The sequence below is a fragment of the Thamnophis sirtalis genome, unplaced genomic scaffold (genome assembly GCF_051295495.1).
Source record: "Thamnophis sirtalis isolate CommonGarterSnake01/CBP01778 unplaced genomic scaffold, rThaSir2_p1.2 scaffold_14, whole genome shotgun sequence".
In the NCBI taxonomy this organism is placed as follows: domain Eukaryota; kingdom Metazoa; phylum Chordata; class Lepidosauria; order Squamata; family Natricidae; genus Thamnophis; species Thamnophis sirtalis.
Window position 1 is genome coordinate 32,347,312 of NW_028261394.1, and position 25,976 is coordinate 32,373,287.

At 38.1% G+C, this 25,976-nt stretch overlaps 1 protein-coding gene and 1 long non-coding RNA gene across 8 annotated transcripts in view; one reads left to right on the forward strand and one right to left on the reverse strand.

Annotated features, from left to right (window-relative positions):
• The window catches only part of WWOX (WW domain containing oxidoreductase), a 576,922-nt gene that overhangs the window by 402,781 nt on the left and 148,165 nt on the right, over window positions 1-25,976 (reverse strand). For all 3 annotated transcript variants that reach the window (XM_087728466.1, XM_087728467.1, XM_087728468.1), the window contains exon 8: window positions 21,826-22,090. In XM_087728466.1, the coding sequence (XP_087584592.1) occupies window positions 21,826-22,090 (265 nt within the window). The remainder of the gene's footprint in view (window positions 1-21,825; window positions 22,091-25,976) is intronic.
• Window positions 9,439-25,976, forward strand: part of LOC148042769 (uncharacterized) — a 52,156-nt gene continuing 35,618 nt past the window's right edge. For 3 of the 5 annotated variants that reach the window (XR_015698436.1, XR_015698439.1, XR_015698440.1), the window contains exons 1-6: window positions 9,439-9,911; window positions 14,364-14,411; window positions 14,662-14,884; window positions 15,503-15,548; window positions 18,550-18,607; window positions 19,062-19,168. This is a non-coding gene — a long non-coding RNA (uncharacterized LOC148042769). Of the gene's footprint in view, window positions 9,912-14,363; window positions 14,412-14,661; window positions 14,885-14,968; window positions 15,050-15,502; window positions 15,549-18,549; window positions 18,608-19,061; window positions 19,169-25,976 lie in introns of all 5 variants that reach the window. The other 2 variants (XR_015698437.1, XR_015698438.1) reach the window with 2 other exon arrangements.

Genomic DNA, 25,976 nt, shown 5'->3' on the forward strand with positions numbered 1-25,976 from the left:
ACAATTAGAAAATAGTTATGGAAGATTGTGTTTATATGGGAGAACTGTGGCATGATCATTATATGCAGAAAATGGAAAGGAGGGGAAATGCCCACAACGGGGGAAAGGCTGGTGAAGGTGACAGAATTAGTGGAGATGGCAAAATTGACTTGTTTGATTAGAGAAAAGACAATAATGACATTCATTAGAAAGTGGAAACCCCTTATGACCTTTTCTGCTGAACCCAGAAAAAAATAAGCTTATGATTTATGGGTGTAAACAGGTACAAAATGGAAAGGAGGAAATGATATTGTAACCTTAAGCAGATAGGGTGAAATATCAACGTACTTATTATACCTGTTCTATGTTCTATTGTTTAGAAGATCAGAAGCCTCATATAACTTTTCCTGTTATCTTTTTCTTCTTTTTCCTCTTCTCTATTTCCATCTTTGCACTTATTTTCTTCACTTTTTTTTACTTTTCTTACTTTTCCTTTGCAAAATTTGTATCATTTTTTATTATTTTAAGAAATACTTAAGAAAAATTATGTACACACAATGCAATGGTTTCAGCTATACAGCCTTGACAGATCTCTTTCTCTTTCTCTCTCTCTCTCTCTCTCTCTCTCTCTCTCTCTCTCTCTCTCTCTCTCTCTCTCTCTCTCTCTCTCTCTCTGTGTGTGTGTTCATGTATGTATGTATGCATGTATATATGTATGTATTAGTAGAATTGGTACAAAGCAGAGAGAAAAAAATAGATGAAATTACAATGACAACTGCACATCTCATAAAAATTTGATCAATAGGACCAGGCGACTAATAATAAAGAGTTTTATTTGATAATTCCTGATTCAGTGGAATCAAATGTATTTTTAGAAAGTAGCGAGCCTGCAAAGCGAATATGCTATTTACATCTTAAAATGATCATTTAAGGGAAGTTTAAACTGCCCAAGAAGATGGATCTCTTTACTGTGCACATGTGCTGTTTGTTTTTATGGTAATGAACTATAAAAAGAATCCAAAAGGCCATAAACCTGGTATTGTTTTTCTTACAGCCTTTACTAAAAATAATACTGCTTCTATTTATCATGTATATCCTCATATAAGCAACTTCAAAACTGATTACACTTTAAACTATACATAATTTGCTGTGCTATGCTATGAGCATTTTTATAACTCAGTTAATATATTCCATATTTTGTGTTCATATTGATTATGAATATTTCTTTAGGGGATTTTATTGCTTTAAAATAACAAATGCTTTATATTACATAAATGAGAATAGGAGGAAAATACCACATTCCTCCTTTATACTTTTCACTCCCATGGTAACTGCAATCCATAAATCATTAGCACAAAATTTGTAAACAAACTTGATAAAAATATGTTAATTAGCCTCTTACATACCTACACATAAACGTATGATGCTATGTATTCTGACATACGTCTTCTAAATTTTGGTCTTTAATCTGGTGAGTTAAAGCCATCATCATCAATCCAATTTAAGAAATTAAAACACAAACAGATTAACCACTTATAACATGTATTTTTCCCCTAAAAAATGTATTGTCTTTCTTAATTACTACTGCAAACTAAAATGTTATTTATATGTAGAATATGACTTTTGTATTAATTATCATGCAGGAAAAAATTAAAATCTTGCATTGTAAATTCTGCCTTGGAAATTAGTTTTTTTTCCCCCCTCTCCCTGTAATCCTATCACAGAAGCATAAGTGCATTGCAGCATGAACACTTTTAATTTTTTCCAGTTAGTTTTCAGCAAGCCCAGAGGTGAGGTTTAATAAGGATCAATGGTACTTTATCTGGGACAAGGCCACTTCACAGCATGCAAATTATACAGCAACACTTAAAAAAAGAAATAGATTTAATTAAAAAAAAGTAGAACCACAGGCTCTGGAAATTCAATTAAAGGATTTATGCAAAGGTTTGCTAGGTTTTTATATGCAGTTACTGCTTATATAATGAGCTTTTCATATTAAAAATCAATAGGTAATCTAGAGTAGAAGATCATCCCCTTAAATACATTTTTGAAATCAATTTGAAAAATAGTCCATCAACTGCAGCGACTACTCTTGCTGCTTCGATTAGACTAAGAGCAATATTTAGATTGTTCAAACGTGCCACGGAATATCTATGCTTGCATTTGGGTTTTCAAGTGGGCCTTTTACTCTGGAGTGCCCAAGACAATCAAGCCTCAATTCAAGATCTTATGTAAAGAATAAATGGTTTATTTAAACTTCAAAGAGGCAATTCAGCAACAGAAGAATCAGAAGAAAAACGTGGGAAAATACAAGGCGTGCAAAAGCACCATGTACCAACAAGAATAGCAACACTGTCGCTTGGCATGCCTCCTCATTTTTCATGATGAACCTTATGGTCCTGATTTGAGCATGTTGCTCAAGGATCCCTAATCTAGCTCTCAGCTACTATGAGCAACCTCTTTTGAGTCAAGGGCAACTTCTGATGACTTAAAGGGACACAACCATTCAATTGTCTTTGTACGGTATGGTTGGGCTCTCTCATTTATTTCTTCATTGATATTTTTTTTTATGTCTAGGCTAACTGGAAAAGGAGACAGGCAGACAGACAGACAGATAGAAATAACACTTAGATTTATATACCACTATCATAGTCCTCTCTAAGCTTATCAGAGTCAGCATATTGCCCCCCACAATCTGGGGATAGATAGGGGAGTGCGAGGAGGGAGAGAGAGGGAGAGAGGGAGAGAGAGAGAGAGAGAGAGAGAGAGAGAGAGCTTAGATGTACATACCACATCACACTCCTCTCTAAGACTACACAATCAACGTATTACTCCCAACCATCTGGGGATAATTAGGCAGGCAGCAAAAGGGACAGGATGGACAAATAAGACAGACAGACTCCAAATCTTAAAATGTGAAGAAGTATAGTAGCAATGAAAAATACCTGCTAGATTGTTTAGGATTTTAATTGCTTGGACTAACATTATTATTAATTTAGATTGGTGCTCTTCTCTAGCCTTCTGATGGGGACCATCCCTGTTGTAAAACTTAATATTTCTGAAAAGGAGATTCTAAGTCATCACTGAAAAATCTTGCCTTCTAAAAGCTTCCTAGTCATTTGGGCTTGGAAAGTACAAAATGGTTGAAATGGCATGCTACATTATTTACAGCAACTGAGACATTCTAGGCAATTTTCCATGCATAGAAAAGTTAAAAGAAAGAAAGGACGTGATAAGCTATTACATGAATTTTTTTCCTCAGTTATCAAAGCATTTTTCCTACCTGTATGAAATAAGCCTGCAATCAAATAATCAGATTTTCTCAGATGGCATCAAGCTGTCTAACAAAATTAAATAAATCCAGAAAATATATTAACCAAGAAATAAATTGCTTCTGCATTCGTCATTGAAGAGGCACAAGAACGCAATTTCAAAAATACATCAAAGCAAAACGAAAACATAGGCATACATATACTTCCATTTAATTTTCTTGCTGCTCTATCACTTCAACATATCTAAATTTCAACTGTTTTGTCAAATTCTCAGTCACTGAAACTAAGGAAAATATTTCCTGCTGCCTTCTAAAATAATTCCTAAAAATGTATTTTTTTTAAAAAAAAAAGGATACAATAATCGATCATACTTCATTACATTCTCATATTGTACTTCCCCAACTAGAAGTAATTTCCTACCACCCTGGTCAATTATGTTGACATATTTATTTATTTTTGGGGGGGGGAGAAAAACTCTAAACAATCCAGAATCCAAGACTTTTAAATGCTTCTGAAGAGTCACAGGAAAGATAACTACAGGCGTAGTTCCTGATGGATAGAAGCATATGCTCTCAACTTTTTAAAACTGCATCCAACTGAGCTATTTATCAAGATTGAAAACTTTTTTTTTCATTATTTAAAGCATGACAACAGCTTCTCACTTGATGTCTTGGAAGTACACATAATAAGGGCTCTACAGTCATTAATTATAATATCAGCTGGTAGATAAAATCACCATCTTAGTTACTTGACGGTTTCATTTTTAATTGCAGCAGGTGGCATGGAAATAAATGCTGCTCTGACACAGGTGATCACCTCAGTAGTTCTGCCCTCTACAGGTTTTTTTTTTTTTTAATTGGCATGGGCCCCTTCAACTCTCCTTCAAGTCAAGTTCAACTCCTGGTGCCTTCAGGGGCACACTGAGGTGGCACAGTGGTTAAATGCAGCACTGCAGGCTACTTCAGCTGACTGCAGTTCTGCAGTTCGGCTGTTCAAATCTCGCCGGCTCAGGATTGACTCAGCCTTCCATCCTTCCGAGGTGGGTAAAATGAGGACCCGGATTGTTGTTGGGGGCAATATGCTGACTCTGTAAACCGCTTAGAGAGGGCTGAAAGCCTTATGAAGCGGTATATAAGTCTAACTGCTATTGCTATTGCTACTGATGTTTTTCTGCAACAGCATCCGTTCTTCCATTCTTGCTTTTTCTTCCCCAGTTTGCTATGTCTAACCTACTGTTGTAGCCCGCCAGTGGCAAGTGAGGCTGGAGTCGGACAATGAGGAGGTTGGGAAGGAACATGCGCCAGTCCTGGAGAAGTCTGTGGAAGGTTCATATGAGACCTCTGCATTGGAGGCAGAGATAAGGCCAAGGCCGTTTGGCAGTTCTCAACTGCCTTTGGAGCAAGACAGTAGTGAGACAGAGGAACAGCTGGAGCCTGTTCTCAGTGTGCGCATGTGCAGACTGCCAGAAGAAAAGAGCAACTCAAAAATCAGGGTAGACTTGGGAGTAAAGCCACAGGTGGGCGGTGAATGGCCCCTCCCATAGGAAATAGAAGAGGAGCAAAAGGGAAGTGAGCTTTTGCAGGAAACAATTTGTTCATTCGTTCCTTTCAGGAGTGTGAACATCTCTCTGTGAATCTCAGAGACTCTGTGCCAAGTCTTTCCTTGCACAGCACCTCATTTGGACAATATTTACATGGCAGCTTTCCAAGCTAGATAAAGTCTGTGGTCATAACTTCACCTTTGAAAGACTGTTTACCAGGCCTTTGCTGAATGTGAATGAGAGGAATTCACATTTGTTTAATAAAAGGGGTTTTGTTGGAACCAGGAATCTGCTTCGTGCTTTTGGGGGGAAGTCTAGATCAAAACACCTACACTGGTCAAATGCCAACCAAAGTCAAACTTGATTAAACTTCTCAAGGTCTTCCAACGTTGGGCAACTGCTAACACCAAGCAGAGCAGTGTTCCTTAGATATCTAAGTATATCTCCCTCTGCATTACTCAGTATACCCTAAGTATTTTCTACTGTAGGAACTGCTGTGAATTAAGATTGCAACAATTAATTTGTGTTACACTATTAAGACGTCCAAATTTTCTTAAATATATGGAAACTGGACTATAGCAAAATTACACAAAAATCTTTCATCCCTTGAAGTCTAATCCCTCTATTATTTGTTCTGAATTCACATCTGAATTGCTGTGAAAACAACAGTGGGGATCAACTCTAAATGAACACAGGATGCAATAATTTTGACTGTTAAGTCAAAATGTGGCTGCAAAATGCTATCTTAAACTACAAAAGGATGACTTGATAACTTCTCCACCATGGAAACTCTCACAATTAAAAGCAGATATATTCCTGAAGTTGTGGAGACGTTGATCGATTCATCCATATGCATAGTCTTGCTTTTAACATCTAGCTAGAAACTTGTGAGAACAGATTTGCAGATCCAACTGTTTGATTCAGCAAGGTAATTCTTACGTGCTCAACATTATTAGTGAATATAGAATGAAAATCCAACTTGTTATAAATGTCTGCGGAAAACTAACACGTCTGGGAATTGGTACTTTTGTAATCAGCAGGAATTTCAACCCCTCCCCAAAATGTTCATAAAATTAAAAACAAAGAAAAACAGATCATAATTAAGCAAAGTGTTCTTTTTTTCCTGTATAATGAAAGCGGAGTTACAGTTATATGTTCACCAAGGTTTTTCTCCACTTAATGAAGACGTTATCCATGAGTTTTCAAAGTCACTTTACAAAAGAGCATTCAAAAGATATTAAAGTCAGCTTAAACTAAGAAGTCTTTTTGAAGTCAATAAACAATAAAAAGAACAATGAAAAGACAGCCTTTGATCTTTTCTCAGTCTCAAGTCTTTAATTTCTCTTTTAATCTACTAGGTGCATTAAGTCTTGTATTCATATACTTTTCACCTGCAGAGTACAATAACTTTGCCTTGATTAAAAAATGTATTAACGTAGTCTCATTAGCATGGATGAGTGTTACAGAGAAGTGTGTCCCACTTTTTTTAAAAAAAAGTTGTAAAATGATTTTCTTTTCTGCCCTCTTTGAAAATTAAAAAAAGAAACGAAATGGAATCGTTGGCTTTGAAATTCATGATGAGATCAAAGGGTATAATGCACATAGATTTTTCTCAAAGAATAAATTATTTACCACGTACACGAATATATACTGGTCAATAGGAATGGTCAAGGAACATTAGTCTTCTTCCTTGACCAATTATAATGCATCAGTATTTATTTCAAGTACAACCAAGATATGCATTAGATTTACTTAAAGGTATTGAAAGGGTTATGAAAGTTCCAACCATGCAAATTATTTTTAGATAGTATGTGATCTTTGTGGATATGATGGTAAACTATTATTTAGAGTTATATACAAAACCAATAGCTTGCCTTCACATACTTTCTTGACCTGCACAGCACTATGCACCAAGCTGTAAAGGTACTTTATCTGGTTTTCTGTTGACAGCAACATGAATCCATTCATCAACCCCAATTTATGCATTGCTCTAAGTTTGAAGCTAGCTAGTATGGCTTTTTCTACAAACCATGCCTTTTTAAAAAAAATTGCTTAATCGGATTTGTGAATCTGTGACTGCTCAGAGAAACAAGATCAAATGTGATTTAAGATCCAGGCTTGGTTTTTAAACTTCTCCAACTACTGTAACTTAACCTAAGTTCCAGTGGAAACAGAAGGTGTCCTGAATTTAAAAATAAAACTGGGTGTTTGCAATCGTTTTATGACTGTAACTCATGAGGAATATATAAATTCCAAAACTTGCCATTGTTCATATAGAGAACATTAAGCTGTAATTTAGCACCTGAATTGGCCTGCTGTTCTTGAACTTATAACAAGGATATCTGCCATTCATTCATTTACCAAAGAAAATTGCTGATCCTTATTCAGGCAGTGAATAAGGCCATCATTGAAATATAGATAGATAGATGATAGATAGATGATAGATAGATGATAGATAGATGATAGATAGGATAGGTAGGCAGGCAGGCAGGCAGGCAGGCATAGTAAGTAAACAGATATATTATTTGTGTGTGTGTGTGTGTGTGTTGTGTGTGTTGTGTGTGTATGGATGTATGGATGGACAGATATAGATAGTAGGTAGGGCGAGGGGGAGCATTAAATAGTTTTCACTATTTTATCATCCCTGCAATTTTGTTGACAAGGTTTTTCAGAAGTAATTTGCCATTGTTTCTTTCCTAGGGCTGAGAGAGAAGCACTGGTCCAATATCATCTAGTCCTAGCTGGTTTTGTACCAAAGGCAGGACTTTAGCTTGAAGTCTCCTGTTCCTAGCCTTAATTTAACTAAACCAAACTGGCTCTCATAAAAACCCCTACATACCCTGAAAATTAAAAGAGTTTATTTCAACACCTAGCACGTTACCAACAATAATACCTGATACCTAGTTATCTAGACCAACCCAGCTCAGCTTCTAGTACTAGTAGGTTTTGAAGGTACAGAACTTTTTTAGAAAGATGTTGAGTAAAGGTGAGGATTCAGGTTACTTCCGTTTTGCTCGTAAGGTTGTTTTTCGTCGTCTGGAGCCTTCAGGGAAGCCTCCGGAAGGCTCCTGAAGGGTCCGAAGGACTTAAACTGGCCCCATGAGCAAACCAGAAGTCCGTTCCTGGTTTGCCTGTACGGCCGGTTTTTTGTGCTCCGGAGGCTTCAGGGAAGCTCCTGAAGCCTCCGGAGGGCCTCCGGGGGAGGCTGTTTTCGCCCTCCCCAAGCTCCTATAAAGCCTCTGGAGCCTGAGGAGGGCGAAAAATGGCTTTAAAAAAATCTAAACTCAGCCTCACATGCCATGACAAATGGCTCCACATGCCACCTGTGGCACGCGTGCCATAGGTTCGCCATCCCGGTACTAGCTGATAACCAGTGTTACCCGGGTATGTATTTATAGGGAGAAAATGCCTGGACCAAACGTAATTTCTAATGTTGGATTTTCCCCCTTACCAGAGGGAGAGCCCTTTTGGAGTATTGTGAGGCTGTTACCATGGCAACTCCATTGCACTGTACAGTAGAAGCCAGTATGGCAGTATGGAACAACTGGCTGTACCTTAACAGAACACCCACCCCAAGGGGTGTTAGGGGTGTCTTACCCCCCCCTAATATTTTTCTCCAGAGAGTAAGTCATCTGTGTATCAAGTTTGGTTAAAATTGCTTGAGGCGTTTCAGACAGAGGTGGGTTGTTCCCAGTTCGGCCAGGTTCAGCCGAACCGGTAGTGGAATTCAGGCCTGGGTCGCAGAACCGGCAGCAAACCAGGCCTGCCATGTCCCCCGAACCGATTCCCTCGCTGCTGCTGGGCCACTGCCATATCTTCAAAAATATATGATCCCTCAATGAAATAAAAAATAAATAAATGTGATGTGTCTATGTGTGTATATACTTTTTAAAAATTTATTAATGTATTGTATTTTTTAAAAATACAAATAATACAAACATAGTATGTATACATCTAAATACAAAAAAAGAAAAAAAGAAAAAAAACGAATATGCACACACCCCTGGAGACCCCTCCCCCCTTATATTTCTTCATTTATAACAACTAAAAGATATACAATATATTCCCCTCCAAAACAACGTATATACTTGAGTAAGTTTATTCCCTTTGCCTTCCAGCAACACTGAGTTTATAAAATTCCCCCCATATTTCATTATAATTATTTGCTTTGATTATCCTTTTTTAAAAATTTAAATTTCTATTGTTAATTTATCATTTGTTGTCATACTCCAAATTTCATTATACCACTCATTTTTTCCGAACGCCATCACTCTGCTAAACAAACAATTCCCTCAACACTGTCAAACTAATGCTTCATTACTATTAGTCTTCTTTCCTATCACCCATCTCCTCCCACTTATGACTGCATGACTGTAACTTTGTTGCTTGTATCCTTATGACTTATATTGATATTGATTGTTTCCTGGTTGCTTATTTGTACCCTATGACTTTTTTATATACACTGAGAGCATAAGCACCAAAGACAAATTCCTTGTGTGCCCAATCACACTTGGCCAATAAAGAATTCTATTCTATTCTATTTCTTCGACTATCCCAATTTTTTTGTCCCCAATATTTAGCCATCACTAGTCTATGTTTGTATATATGAACCCATGCACAAACTCTGGCTATTTAAAACAATGCGTACCAACTTTCTACCACAAGATTTCAGAGTTAAAGCCCACAAGTTACATGCTCAGCTAAGTCTACAGACAGCACATTAATGTCAATTTACAGTGGATGTGTTTTGATGAGCCTGTGATTCTTTTCCCTTCGCTAGCTTCCACCCTGCTTCCTCTAACAGCTGCCCAATAACTATCTAAAGACATTACCTAATTGCTTGGAATTGAAATTTGGAGAACACACATGACTGTGTTGGAACGCCAGCTGGCAGTTGAATTTAGTACACACCAGTTTGTATTGAGATGTCATTGTGCTTTTCCAGTTCTAATCGCCAATTATGACTCTATTAGCCATTGTTGGCAGTTCCTCTGCTTCTGCATCAGCTGAGGGGGACTTCAGATTGCACCTCTGATCTTCAGGTTTCCGCTTCGCCGATTCCTTAGCGCAGCGGCTGTCATCGGGAGACCCCGAGGAGGGAAGGCATCGTCTCGGCGAAGGTAACTACATCTGACCTTACAACAATTTATGGAGAAAATACCTGCCTGATGGTGGCATAAGCGCCATTTCTTTTACTGACTTGCAATGGCTCCGCAAATTAGAGACAACGGGATAAATCTATGACCAGCTCACTAGACACTTCATTAAATCACTGTTCCCTTGCCTTGTAGAGCACTAATAGAATCACAGTTCTCGTTAGCTACTGAATAAAAGATCAATCACACACTCTGAGAGCTCTTGCTACAAGCTTCCAAAGGAAACATGGAAAGGGGAGGAGAGAGAGAGAGAGAGGGAGGGAGGGAGGGAGGGAGGAAAGGAGGGAGAGGGAGAGAGGATCATAAGAAAGATGTGGAATGGCCTCTCTGTGAGTTGGTTCAATTACCTTTTCCACAACAGGCTGAGAAAGTAATACTCCAAGGAACTTGTTAAGCCTCTCCTCAAAAGCTGCTCTCTAATATACAAGTACCAAGCCCTGGTCAAAAGTTCATAATGTGCATATGTAAAAAGGTACTAAATTGCCAGAGGGCTAAAACCAGAGGAGTTTAATTGCAGCAAAATGCCATAAATGGTCTACAGAGGATCCTTCTTTGGGATCCCGGCTATATCAGCTGTTGGAAAAGTTTGGAATAATAAAAAGCTGTAAAATCATCCTTGCTTAAGTGGGGCTGGAGATACTGGTTGTAGGGTTTTGCACCAGTCCTGGGTTTTAACGATTGAAAATAGAAAGAGAAATTCACAGATTCCCTTAACAGAAACACAGAATTAAAAGAGTCTACAGTTCATAATTCATAATCATATGGCCAAAAATGCAAACGTTAAACAGGAATACATATTCTCAGAGCGCGACAGTCATAAATCTTGTTAAGCAGAAAAAGATGTTTGAAATAAACTTGCCCTAGCTTTATTATTTCACACACAGACACACATATATATGCATGAGAATTTTTAGCAAGATCCTATTACAGTTGTTGTTATTGCAGGAGGTGCTTTGGTGACTCTGTGTGTGTGTGTGTGTGTGTGTGTGTGTGTGTGTGTGTGTGTGTGTTGATGATTTAATTCTATTTTACCAAACATCGCATTCTCTCCAACTTTGTTTGCTGACATAAGGCACATTCTTTGGTGGTGAAATATTCATTCATTCATTCATTTAATTTTGATAGCTGCCCATCTCAATTAGTCATTTAAATATCCAAAATCAATTTTCAATAATAATGTGGTTGGGCATTAATAGTGTTCTAAAACACCAAGCGCAATATCTAATTAAAAACTTATTGTTGTGGATTTCTTGATAGCAACAAAAAGTCCTATGGAACACTCGACAACTAATAACCCCTTCAAAAGAACTTGGTACTTGCCCATTAGCTGAAGGTTTAAAACCTTTTGTGGCCCTATTAGCAGTAACCTGCCACATCTCTTTCTAATGAGAATTGTGCAACCTGGGCTCAACAAACTATGCATAACACAAGGAAGAGGGATTTCTGAGCAAATTGTATGCATATAACCCTGTGTGACTACCCTGTTTCCTTGTAAATAAGACCTACCCAAATAATAAGCCCAATTGGACTTTTGATTGCATGCGCTAAAATAAGCCCTTCCCCGAAAATAAGCCCTCCCCAAAAATATTGCAACACATCAGCATCCATGAGGTGACCATGCTCACTGTCTGCTGCAAAAATAATAAGACCTCCCCAAAAATAAGGCCAAGAGCTTATTTTGGGAGGCAAAAGAAAATAAGACCCTGTCTTATTTTCGGGAAAACAAGGTATATAAACACAGATCTCCTAACATAAAACATGGAAGTGAGTGATCTCAGCTTCAAAATTTAGCCTGCCTTGGCCAAATCATAATTTAATAATTAATTATAATTTAATTTGCATTGTTTTGCAAGCAGCAGGATATTAAATGCCGAGTCCCATGTGGTATATTATTTTCTAGTCCTCCTCCCAGTCCTCACTCAGCAGCCTCTCTGTCTTCTAAAAAAAATGACAGTTAACATTATGATCTGGTGGCTTTGTTCTACTGCAAACAAACAAAAGAATAACCGGTTTTGCTCTAAAGTGTCAGCAGCAAAATCTTTTCAATGGATAACGGGGGGATAAAGTTGATAATTCGTTTACTTGACCTCGAGAGAATAGTTTTGATGAAAGTGTACAGAAGCAGAGCTGTGGTGGTAACAGCATTTGTTGCGATAAATACAACTCTCGGAAAAATGACAAACCAATAGCATCTGACAACAAAGTAAAAATATAACACACATTTTCATCTGTTTACTCTTGACATTTGGTGCTGAAACATGGCCAGTTATTCAAGCTGGCAGAGAAGTACAAGTCTCCCAAGACCACAAAGGAAATATCACTCTTTTAAAAAGAAAAAAGAATAAAAGAAAAAGAAAATGGGGAGGGAATGGAGGGAATTCGGAAACAAGGAATACTTTCAAAATTAAATAAAACTCAAAAACACTCAGGTGCAAATGTGTCTCTATGAGGTTTCTACAAATCAGTGGTCAGCAATCCACGGCTCTGGAGCCACATGTGGCTCTTTCATCCCACTACTGTGGCTCCCTGGCGCTGGTTGGCTCCACAATTCATAGGACTTTCAGTTAGGACAGGTAGAGGAAAAAGGATGCCGTGCTAGGAGAAGACTCTATGGTGGGGGAACCAGACTTCTGGTTGGCTCCAGAATTGACCGGGGGGCTTCCGGTTAGGACCTTTGTGGTTCTTTGAGTGTTTAAGGTTGCCGACCCCTGCTATAAATTAAAATCTATGAAGCTATCTTGTATTCTTTCTGGTTACCCTGCCCATATATAATTATTTGCTCCAACACTTTCCTAACTTAATCAAGACTGACACATTACAAAGTTGAGCTTTGTCCAAACTAAAAGCTATTTTACTTATCACATACCAGACAGTATATCATATCGGTTCAGGAGCCAATCTTGGCTTTCAAACAAGCAGCAATGAATATGTGCCATTTTCAATCGCCTATTAAAGCTGTTGCATATGAGAATGTATCTGGCGCTATCTTCTCTGGATATTTAGAATAATGTTTTCTCTAGAAAAATAGTAATAATGACGTTGATTGAAATTAGAAAAGTGTTAATATTATGACCTTACCTTAAAAAAAAAACCAAAGAAATATGTCATTATTTATGGCATATCATAAACCAATGGATCTTACCTTTATGTATTTTAATTCTCACCAATCACTGTCAAAACCTAGGTCCCGCAGGGTAGGAAGAAATACTGTATTATTTCCATGAACAGTATTGCTGTTTGTAAATCACTGAGAATGTTTATAAATTCAGAGATTTACAAACTCCAACACAAATTATTATTGAGTCCATCTGTTGCACATATAGCTGAGAACTATTGCCTTAGACCAATCACTTTATATAAATTCCCAGTGATAGTAATTTGTCCAGAGAAATGAAACCAGCAAGAGCCGAATAATAACTAAATAATAACATGATCAAGAAAAATAGAAGTACAAAATTAAGTACAATTAAGAGAAGTCTCTTTCATTATTTTTTCTCCAGATTCTTCATAAATTTCTCCCTACCTGAGCTTAATAGGAGAAGCTGTCAATTGACTTTACTGGTTTTGTTCCTCTCGTCCCCTCTCCTCTCTCGTCCCCTCCCCTTTCCCTATCCTCTCCTCTCCTTTCCTTCCCCTCCCCTCCTCTTCTCTTCTCTCCTCCCCTCTCCTCTTCTTTCCTTCCCCTCCCCTCTCCTTTCCCTCCCCTCCCCTCCCCTCCCTTGCAATAAGGAGAATAAGGACTCCATCTGGAAGGTTCTGCTTCAAAAACCAACAGTTCTTCTCAGGCAAACTTTGTACATGCAGAATAACAAAAAAATCTATTTTCTACATGAACAAGTCTTTCTACGCATCAAAAATGGCCTATTTGAAATGTCTTTTATCACCAAGAGCTTATATTTATCTCTTTTTCTGGGAGAGCATTTTCCAATATTATAATTCCTCTCAAGTAGCAGCTTTAGAAATAATGTTTCTCCAATTAATATAATTCTTCAAGTGCTGTAATATGGATTTCTGACACACAGAGAAGAGCTGCTCATATCAATATTGATATTAAGAAACTGCAAAAATATGGTGTCACTAAAATTATGGATGGGACATGACTATGCTTTTTATATTTATCACCCTGATAGCAGACTTAGATTGATATGATTTATCATATCTACTGGCCTCTGCAAACAGGAAATAAAATTTTGCATGGGGCCTCCCTCTTTCATTGATAAAAAAATCTCCAGAGACATAAATACACCGGAACTGTAAAGGTATAAATGCAACATTCAAACATAGTGATTTTTTTCCTCTCTATTTCTCCATCTTTATTTCCATAATAATTAAATAAGAACTGGGCTAGATAAATGTCTATTTTTTATACTGAGCCCTAGGTGATCAATTTATTAATATTTATTCCCTTTTCTCCAGGAAATGAACCAGAAAAATTGAGTGGGATCAATCATTCCACCACATATGGTAAATAATTTTAGATGAATTCATACAAGTATCGTAGGAACTAAGCAGTATATTATACTTACTTCAAAAGATTATTTTGTGATATGATGTATGCCAAACTTATCTAAGTTAAAATAATGCCCATATTTCAAAATCCAGTATACCTCAATATGTTTAAAAGTAGCACTGAGGATGCCAATTACAGTCAGCAGAAAGAAGATGTTATCATGTAGCCTTCACAACCGTCACATATAATTGTATTCTACTTAAGTCCAACAGGAAAACTATGGCCCCTAGATATTTAAGGAAATCAGTCATGACCACTCTAATTCTCTGTGCGCTTCTGGGGAACAAATGTTGAATGAGAATATAGTTCAAAAGCAGAGCTGAAAAGCAAGTGAATAGATTCAATCTTCAATAACTCCTTCTGGGACATGGAGAGAACTTGAGAGCACCCTCTAGTGCTGAAGAAAGCTGTTCCTCACCAGCAGATTGTAAGACAATCTTCTTCTTCTATATATATATAAATAAAAATGACTCTCTGTGTGAGAGTGTGTGTGTGTGTGTGTGTGTTCCAGCATAACTCCAGAACGCCTCAAGCAATTTCAACCAAACTTGGTACACAGATGACTTACTCTATGGAAACAAATACTGTGGGGGTAAGACACCCCTAACATCCCTCGGGTTGTATGTGTGTGTGTCCATGTGTGTGTTCCAGCATAACCACGGAACCCATGGGCTGCTGAAATGAAAAGGAATGAATTATATCTATAGTGTCAAGTCACAGTACTTTTGACAGTGATAGTGTGCATTTTGGATTGAAGTGCTGTTAAGATACATACTGTTGTGCCTTAAAATGGCTTCTACTGTACAGCACAGTGGAGTTGATATGGTAACTGCTTCATAGTACTCCACAAGGGGGCTCCCTCTAATACATGATTGGGATAAATACATGCCCAGGCTACGCCGGGTGATCAGCTAGTAGATGATAAAGATCAAAATTGTTAGAACTAAACGGAAGGACTATAAAGTTGTTTTACTTCATCAAAGTTATATCTACTAATTCTTAATGGACTTTTTCTTAAATCAATCTTGAAATGATTTATTTCCAGATAAGAGACAGCAGATGGGGAGAAGAGACCATTTGTTGTTGAGAAGGTGATAAGTTACTAAAATTGTTTATATGTTGTGATGAAGGTGAAGTCACTTCTTTATATATTCCTTTTTTTCCTTTTACTATATCCTTATTTTTTTCTTTCTTTTTTCTTTCTCTGTTTTTCTTTTCTGTACTTCCTTATTTTCTATACTTTCAATTTTTAATTTGTATTAGTTCTTTTTACTGTAATTCTAATCTTTAATGAAAGTACTTTTTAAAAAAGAAAATGCTAAGCAACCTAGGAATTCAGTTAGAAAGCCAACAACATTGGTAAACAATTGCTGGGATATTTAGTCAGGCCAGAGTTTCTGGTGGTTTTCATGGGCTTCCGTGCCTACAGTTTTCACAATAATAGTCTAAGTGTCTCTGAGGAACATCAGGAAGGTCTTTAAAGGCCATACTGAGACCCCTATGAGGTGGGTTACTTAAGTATTACAAGGCAGTATGTCAAACCCAGAAGTGATCATAAGTAATCATGAGATAACATGACCACCACACCTCAAAAGGAGAAAATGACTTATTTAAATATCATGTGTTTCTTAAAGTTAAATGTAAAGGTTTCCCTTGCACATATGTGCTAGTCATTCCTGACTTGAGGGGGCAGTGCTCATCTCTGTTTCAAAGTCGAAGAGCCAGCGCTGTCCGAAGACCTCTCCGTGTCATGTAGCTGGCATGATTAAATGTCGCTGTTACCTTCCCAGCAAAGGTGGTTCCTATTTTTCTACTTGCATTTTTACATGCTTTCAAACTGCTAGGTTGGCAGAAGCTGGGACAAGTAACGGGAGCTCACTCCGTTACGCAGCGCTAGGGATTTAAACCACCAAACTGCCGACCTTTCTGATCGACAAGCTCATTATGACTGTCCAAAGGAGAATGTTATAAATGAAATACATGGATGAGAGCTAACAAACTGGTACTCAACCCGGAAAAGACCGAGTGGCTGTTGTGTTTTCCTCCCAAAAATTTGGCTGACGTTCCATCGATCAGGCTGGGGGGGCAAAATCTGTTCCCCTCAGACAGGGTCCGCAACTTGGGAGTCCTCCTGGACCCACAGCTGAGTTTTGACCACCACTTGTCGGCTGTGACCAGGGGGGCATTTGCCCAGGTTCGCCTGGTGCGCCAGTTGCGGCCCTACCTGAATCGGGAGGCTCTCACAACAGTCACTCGAGCCCTTGTGATCTCTAGGCTGGAATACTGCAATGTGCTCTACATGGGGCTGCCCTTGAAGAGCATCCGGCGACTTCAGCTAGTCCAGAACGCGGCCGCGCGAGTGATTATGGGCGCACCACGGTTCGCCCATATTACACCAATCCTCCGTGAGCTGCGCTGGCTACCTGTGGATCGTCGGGTGCACTTCAAGGTCTTACTTACTACCTATAAAGCGCTCCATGGTAGTGGATCTGACTATTTGAGAGACCGCCTCCTGCCAATCACCTCCCTGCGTCCCATCAGATCGCACAGAGTAGGCCTCCTCCGAATTCCATCCGCCAGTCAGTGCCGACTGGCGACTACGCGGAGGAGAGCCTTCTCTGTTGCAGCTCCGACATTATGGAACAACCTCCCCGTGGAGATCCGTACCCTCACCACAGTCCAGGCCTTCCGCACAGCCCTCAAGATCTGGCTATCCCGTCAGGCCTGGGGATAGGATTATTTCTCACCCCGCCCGAATGTTGAGTGAATGTTGTATTTTTATGGTTTAATTTCTTTTAATCACGATTCTTTTTTTTCAAGTCTTGTCTTGCACTCCCTTCCCTTCATTGTTGTAAGCCGCCCTGAGTCCCCTCAGGGAAAAGGGCGGCATATAAATCCTTAACAAAAAAAAAAAAAAAAAAAAAAAAACATCAGGATGGACAATCATTTCACTTTTGCAATACTTGCATTTAAAGTACAGCCAAAGGGGGGGAGGGGGGATTGGGACTCTAACAATACTGTAAGAACATTATGAAGCTTTTGAGCTTTTCTGCTTCTTTTCTGGAACATGGAAAATATTTTGTCAAGGCTTTGCTCTAAAAGAAGCAACTTTCTGGCTCAGATTACTTGGCCCTTCTTACTGTTTATTCACTGTCTTTTTTTTTCTATCCCTGCCAAGTCAGAGGTGACTTCTTTCAATACTTCAAATAAATAAAATATCCAGCTGCACAAACAGTATACATTCAGCTAGATTACTTTGGCTTCTTATGGAATATTTGACTTTCCCCAGAATGTAAATGATTAAAGAGAAGCTATTGCATGAAACTGATTGGGGAGAGGTTTTAAGTGGTACTGCAGTTTTTCAAAATATGGCAGAAGAAATAAAGACCACTGTAAGGAAAAGAAACCAGGCCATTTCTAGAAGTCAGGAAGTGGTTAAAAAATATATCTGCACAAAGCAAACTTTGAAAAATGTTATGCAAGGGACAGTGGCTCAGTGACGCTGAGCTTGTCGATCAGAAAGGTTGGCAGTTTGGTGGTTCAAATCCTTAGCGCAGAATAACGGAGTGAGCTCCTGTTACTTGTCCCAGCTTCTGCCAACCTAGCAGTTTGAAAGCATGTAAAAATGCAAGTAGAAAAATAGGAACTACCTTTGGTGGGAAGGTAACAGCATTCTGTGCACCTTCAGTATTAAGTCATGCTGGCCACATAACAACGGAGATGTCTTCGGACACACTGGCTCTTCGGCTTTGAAACGGAGATGAGCACCACCCCCTATAGCCAGAAACGACTAGCATGCATGTGCGGGGGAACCTTTACCTTTTATAATGTTAGACTTTGACTTCTCCTGACCTTCTGACAGATACATGTGATTTGAGATTGCATAGAAGAACATAGCTGATATGTCATGTCATCACTGTTTTGTAGATAAGCTGGCCCAGCCTTTTGTCTTGTAGCTAGGTTGGCCCAGTCTTTCTGGGACTATTAACAAAGGTGGGGGCTTCTTCCCAAGAGCATGTTTTTCCTTTTCTCATCCAGGGAGGTATAATATTCTGCCTTTTTAATATTTCCTACAATATTTCATTCTTCTAGGAGAGGAAGAATGGAATATTATGCTAACTTCCTACACTATCAAATCCTCTAAAAACAAGTAAGTGAAATTGGTTGTCTGATATATTACCTCCCCTTCTTTTCCACACTAGAAGTTTGACATAACTTCATTAACACCCTGCTTTTTGTAAATCTGACAATCTGGAACAAAAATATTATATAATTATATGGTACTGTTTAGTTTCAATATTAAATGCCATTTATGGCAGACCAATTTTTACAGGGTAAATAAATTATTGGCTTAAAGCTTTGAGATAGACTCTGGCTTCCTAATGCACAAATGTCTAAAATTAAAGTACATTTTTGCAAAGCCTGCTTTTTGCAAAAGTCTGTGCTTTGGGTGTCAGTATCAAGCAATGTGGGCTTTGGAAACAAAATTAAGGTATTTACTGCATAAATATAACATGTCATAAATAAACTGAAATTGGTTTATTAGAAATGTAAACATTGCCCCCTTTCTTTCTTGAGAAATAATTGTTTGTTTTCCATTTCAGCAACTGATTGACTCTTTTTGCAAACTTATGATACAAACTACAGGCAAAATGTAAGCAACATAACTTTTTGTATATAACAGAAAAATTGAGCTGGAGGGTGCATAAACGTAAGCCTTAATTTGAAACTTACTTAATATTGGTAAGTTGTGTTGAAGGGAGAAAGAACACACAATCTCTCTTGGCGGGAGATACCAACGAGAAACGGGAGGAATCAGGAGGAAACTAAAAATTGAAATGCTAAGTACAGAAATGGCACAGTAACTTTTAATTGCCCCAACTTTTTAATTTTAGAAACTCTGAGAAGGGATGGTACATGCCTACCCACAAACCTATGTGGCTTATCTGCTGTGCTCGTGCCTCATTGAACATATTCCCATCAAGTGGGAAGATATGTTAAATGGGAAAGCGATGAAAATATAAAATACAATTACAATATACAATTACAATAGACCAGCAAAACAAAAACAAAAAACCTCAAACCCTGGATAATCAACTGTCAACTTTCTCCAAAGCAAATTCAAGTTTCTTTTCCATGGTAGCACAGTGGTTAGAGTGCAGTACTGCAGGCTACTTCTGCTGACTGACTGCAATTTGGCATTTCAAATCTCACCAGGCTCAAGGGTGACTCAGTCTTCCATCCTTCCGAGGTGGGTAAAATGAGGACCCAAATTGTTGGGGGCAAGAGGCTGACTTGTTGGGAGCAAGAGGCTTAGAGAGGGCTGTAAAGCACTGTAAAGTGGTATATAAGTCTATGTACTATTACTAAGTGCTATTAAGAAGAAAAAGAAGAGTGTGGACAGATGTGGATGAGTATTTAATAACACAGATTACCTTATTTGAATATTTGTACTTTTATCAGAATTAAGACAGCAAAGGGCCAATAGAGGTGGCACCTGTTTTATATACACAACAGGCTTCTGTTCTGATTTATTGTAGAACACAAGAAGCTGGGATCTCGCTTAGAAGTTTCCTGCACCACCCTTAGCATGTTCCCAAATTATTTAGAATCAAAATAAATCATTTTGTTGAAATGGGAAACTTTTATTAGTTCAGTATGAGTTGGCATCTTGAGACAACCTAGAATGAAGACTTGAAACCACTTTAGTGATTTTTTTTGACAAGTTATAGGATTTTTTTAAGGTGGTTGTGTCTGTTTAGATTTAACTTGTTTTGGTTTTTAAAAAAATAATCACAGTGCTTTGGGTCAGGCAGCATGTTTTGTACAAGGATAATAACTGAAACATCTGCTGCTTGAAGGCTGCCTTAATTATTTGTACTATGGAATATCAAATCAAATCAAAATCTTTATTTTGGTCACTGACCAGCATAGCATTATATAATGAGTTCAACCATTTGAGCAGAACAAAGAAGTCAAAATCAGAAGCACTGAGCTTGAGTATGAGTTGCATAAATCTAATAGAATTAGACAAAATATTTATTCCAGCTAATACTGTAACTCTTCAAACCAAAATAACTATTATTGCTGTAATTCCCATTAGATCTCTATTAATGCTATAAACTATTGTAGTGGTTAAGATCATATGCCAAGATAAAAAAGCTTAAAATCTAAACTCTTCATAATTATGAAGCTGGAGGCACAATCACTTCTTAGTTGACTCGAGTTGATTTGGGCTATGTATCAACACTTTTGTTGTGCAGCAACTCATCCTCATTCTGATATATTGTCTTCTGTACAACTGGCTCTCTCTGGACAGCTGTGTTAAAAAAACAGCATGCAAAAATGTACCAGTAGAGAAAAAACAAAACCACCCTAGCAATTGGGATCATGTGCACATTTCTTTCACACTAACTGATGATTAAACACTGTTAGTACAAATCTTGCCAGCAACCAATTGTACAGAACCAAAATCATATACAGTATATGTTGCAAAAGAAATAAATAAGAAATCAAGGATTGTTATCAGTCAGCTTTCAAACCCCTGCAATTTCCCTTATTTCTTCTATTCATTTCTAAAAATCATATCACTCGCCAATAGTCAGGATGGGGTTTTTTCTCTCTCCCATGATTATACATTATAATTCTGCAATAGTCCCAGTATTATATTCCCATTCATTTAAAGAGAGACAGCACACAACACATCTGTTAAAACTCAACAGCCACCATTGGCTGTGCACTGAATTTGGAAGCATAACCCAATCAGCTCAGATTTCTATCCTTTCTTAATGCAAAAGATTTAAAAATTAAGTTTGCTGAAACATCTGCTAGGCTCTTTCAGCCTTAACACATGATACTTTATTTACTCCCCTATTTGACAATGTCAACATTTTATTCTAAAGCAGAACTGTAGCAACATACAACTCCTAAATTTAGACATCAATGAGGTGCTATAGAATTAATCATCCATACAGTATATTCTAAGCTTACTTGTTCGTTTTTCATATAGAGGTCAGTATTTCTTTTTATACTTCTCAATGCAACTCATCTTTACTGGGATTCCCCCACTCCCAAGCATGTAAACTGTAGCTCTGATTTCTCTCAAATACCAACCACAGCAGGGAACTCATATTCAGACATATGACACATAGAACCAAACCACATAACTCTGAAAACACATAAGAGTTTATCAAAGACTAACCCAAACAATCAAGGGATGCAGCCTTTTTTTACCACAAGGGCCACCATTATATAAATGGTCAAGATCAACAAATTTAAGAATGATTGAAAACGCAGTAAATATAAGAGAATTTCTTTAAAAAGCCAATCTCTCAATCAATCAACATGTATTAAATGTCATGCTCTTACCAGTGACTTGGTGAAAGGTCGAGCCAGTGTAAACAAGAGGGTGTAAAACCACCAGTTGTGATGAAGGGATGAGTAGATCAGATTTCCAGGATGCACTGCGTTTGAGATAACTCCATGGGTGGAAAGCCGCCGATTCAGTTCATTTGACAGAAGAATATTGCAAAGCTTAGATCTGTTGTAGGCCAACATAGCCCAATAATCTTTCTTCGATGGTGAAAGCAAGTTGAAGTCAAGTTTTCCTGAGTTCTCTTTAATATCCATGAACCTTCAAAGTCAAAACAAACAAAAAATTGTATGATTGTTACAATAAAATTGCTGTTCTTCATTTAAATTGTTGTATCAGAAAGATGGGTGGGAAAGAGAGGGCAAGAGATTGAGATTCTTTGTGGAATTTCTTTCCTTCTGGACGGCCTCTCCATCCAGGCATACCTGCCAATCTAGTCTCCATTGGATTTACTGCATCCATCCACACATGTGGAAATTTAAGCCATTGCTTGCATTTTGACTGTGTTTTTTTTCCCTTACTTCTGAAGTAAGGTATGTCTTTCATCTGCCCCCTCACTTTCCTTTACCTGCGCTTTGAATCTTCCAACCTTCCAGAAAGTTCCAGAAAGCTCTTGGGAGCTGAGATGTGAATCTTTGGACATTTTTTGTTCTCTGGGATGGGAGAGGCAAGCCTGATGGGTTTTTGTTAAACCAAACTTCAGGGTCAAAGAGATAGATAGAACTGAAGGGAAGAAGAAAGAAAGAAAGAAAGAAAGAAAGAAAGAAAGAAAGAAAGAAAGAAAGAAGGAAGGAAGGAAGGAAGGAAGGAAGGAAGGAAGGAAGGAAGGAAGGAAGGAAGGAAGGAAGGATAGATGGAAGGAAGCAATAAAAAATTATATACTGAATGTTTCAAATTTTAATCCTGTTTTGGGATCTATGACTGTACATATATTACTAATGTGTTTCCATTTCTTTTAGTTAAAACAATTAGAAATTGGACACTGGAAACAGAGCAGAGTGAACTTCAGTCTCTTACTTACAAAATAACCTTTCCATCAAAGGAAGTCCCTTTTTTTCCCTTGACCTCAAAGAATAATGAAGGATGTATGTGAATGAGTGTCTCTGTCTGTGTGTCTGTCTGTCTGCGTGTGTGAGAGAGAGACAGAGGGGGGGTAAATAATTGCAATTAGCAAACATTGTAATTGGGGCAAAAGATTTATGTGTTTCCCCTCTTCCCAACTCCAAGCCAAGTAATAGGACAACTTTAGCCATTGATCTTCCTGTCTTTCTGCTTTCCAATGCACTAGTCTTCCACACTCTGGAATCTAAGTGCTCAAATAACTATAGATGAGACTTGCTGCTTCTCAGCATTGTCTTAGATTAAAAATTGATGGTTTAAAAGGGGGCAGTAACCGAGGTGATTCTGCCATCAATAGTTTTTAAGGTATAAAAGAAAAAATGTGAACAAAGCTAGAACGAGCTGTGGCAGAGTCTAATGTTTTTAAGTGTACTCCTGGTATAACTGAGCACAAATCATAGTAAGTGGTTGATATTTTTAATTGGGTCTGACAGTCACTAAACACCAGCTGTTGGTTTGTTGATGTTATTCTAGCAAGGTGGAAAACCATGTAAACATTCTGCAGCTGGATTCTTTGCATAGCCATAAGCGTACATGTACACATTTGATTTGTATAGGAATAGGAAAAAATGAAAAATATTTAATGGATGGATGGATGGATGGATGGATGGATGGATGGATGGATGGAAGGAAGGAAGGAAGGAAGGAAGGAAGGAAGGAAGGAAGGAAGGAAGGAAGGAAGGAAGGAATGGACTTGGTGTAGCCTGCTCCCCAAACTTTCTACAGAGTCCTGACAGTGACACAACATGCTATACTATGCTTTGAAGTGCTATAAGGCTTCCTATAACATTTATGGACTTTCACAATTCATGATTTATGAATTGGGGGCAATGTGCTGACATTGTAAACCTCCCAGAGAGTCCTGTAAAGCACTGTGGGGCAGCTATATAATGCTATTGCTATATTCCTGGATGCGCAGAGCTTCCAAATATTCTGGATTTTTGCTGGGCTTTCAAAAATGGCTCTACAAATTTATTCCAGTTAGAAGGACAGGCCACCCGCTCCTTCTCTTTTCTTCCATTCTCTCAACATCTGAAAAAGTGATTCTGAAGACAGCCAGGGAAAGCTTGTATCCCTTCAGCTATTCCAATTCCCATCAGTCTTGTATTTGTATTTGTACTTATTAGTTTGTTGAACATGTACACGATAACAGGTATAAATATAAACATGGACATGAATGAAATAAATTAATACAAATATATGGGGACAGTAGGACAGGGATGGTAGGCTGGCTGGTGTGCTTATGCACACCCTCTTTATGGACCTCTTAGGAATCAGGTGAGGTCCACAGTAGACAGTTTAAGGTTGAAGCTGTGGGGGTTTGAGGATGTAAGGACAGAATCGGGTAGAGCACTCCAGGCTTTGACCACTCGGTTGCTGAAGTCGTATTTTCTTCAATTAAGTTTGGAACGGTTTACTGAGTTTGTCTCAATTGTTTGCTCATGTATTATTGAAGTTAAAGCTGAAGAAGTCATTAACAGGTAAGACGTTGTAACAGACAATTTTGTGTACTGGGCTTAGATCATACCGCAGACGGTGCAGTTCCAGATTGTCCAAGCCCAAAATTTCAAGCCTGGTGGCATAAGGGATTCTATTGTGAGCAGAGGAGTGGAGGATTCTTCTTATGAAATACCTCTGGACCCGCTCGATCATATTAATGTCCGATATACAGTGTGGATTCCAGGCAGACGAGCTGTATTCGAGAATTGGTCTGGCAAAGGTTTTGTATGCCCTAATTAGCAATACAATGTTATCGGAGAAGAAGTTTTGCAAAATTAGGTTAACAACTCTTAATGCCTTTTTGGTAATGCTGTTACAGTGGGCTCATTTCTTTAGAAATGAGTATTCCTAGGTCCTTAAGAGAGTGAGGGTCATCTACAAGGTCGTTTCCACCCAACTTGTATTTGATGTTCTGATTTTTATTGCCAACGTGTAGGACAGAGCATTTATCAGTCAAGATTTGCAGTTGTCAGCACAAGACAACACTTACTGATGAAGGGAGCTGAATTCCAACCATAGATATAAAGAAGTGAGGCTGGATTGAGTCTATGGCTTTATAAATTAGATTTACAAACAAACCAACAGCAAATATTCCCATTTATTCTAATATAAGACTCCACACCTTAGGAGAAATTTGGAATTATTCTGCCTAGTAGAAAAAAACAAGCAAACAGAATAAATAGTTGACACTAGCTTTGGTATTTTCAAAAGATTAGAAATGTATGTGATAAGACGCAGCAGCTAGTGAACTCACCCAGCTAATTTCTCATGGATATGGTAAAACTTCCAGCCATTTTCAATGATCATATTTAAACATCTAATTTAATGCATGACAAACCCCAAGAAATGGAGAAGCAATTAGTTGCTAGATCTAGAGACACACCAATTACATATTGGGGGAGAGGTTTTCCAGAAACCCTGGTTGATCTTGTTTAGGTAAGCAGAGGACAATATTTTGTTGGTCCTGTCTCAACCTTGATTGCCAATCAAGCTTTAAAGTTCTGCGAACAGAGGGATTAAAACTATCAATGATTTCAAAGTGATGGATGGAGAAAAAGTCCGCTCCAAAGCAAAGAAGGAAAATCTAAAAAAAAATGTTCAAATTCAATGATGAATAGAGTGGAGTGGAGTGGAGTGGAGTGGAGTGGAGTGGAGTGGAGTGGAGTGGAGTGGAGTGGAGTGGAATAGAATAGAATAGAATAGAATAGAATAGAATAGAATAGAATAGAATAGAATAGAATAGAATAGAATAGAATAGAATAGAATAGAATAGAATAGAATAGAATTTTTTATTGGCCAAGTGTGATTGGACACACAAGGAATTTGTCTTTGGTACATATGCTCTCAATGTATATAAAAGACAAGATGCATTTGTCACAAATCATAAGGTACAACAAGGAATGATAGTCATAGGGTACAAATAAGCAATTAAATCATACTAGGAAACAATCGTAAGGATACAAGCAACAAAATTACAGTCATACAGTCATAAGTGGAAGGAGATGGGTGATAGGAATGATGAGAAGAT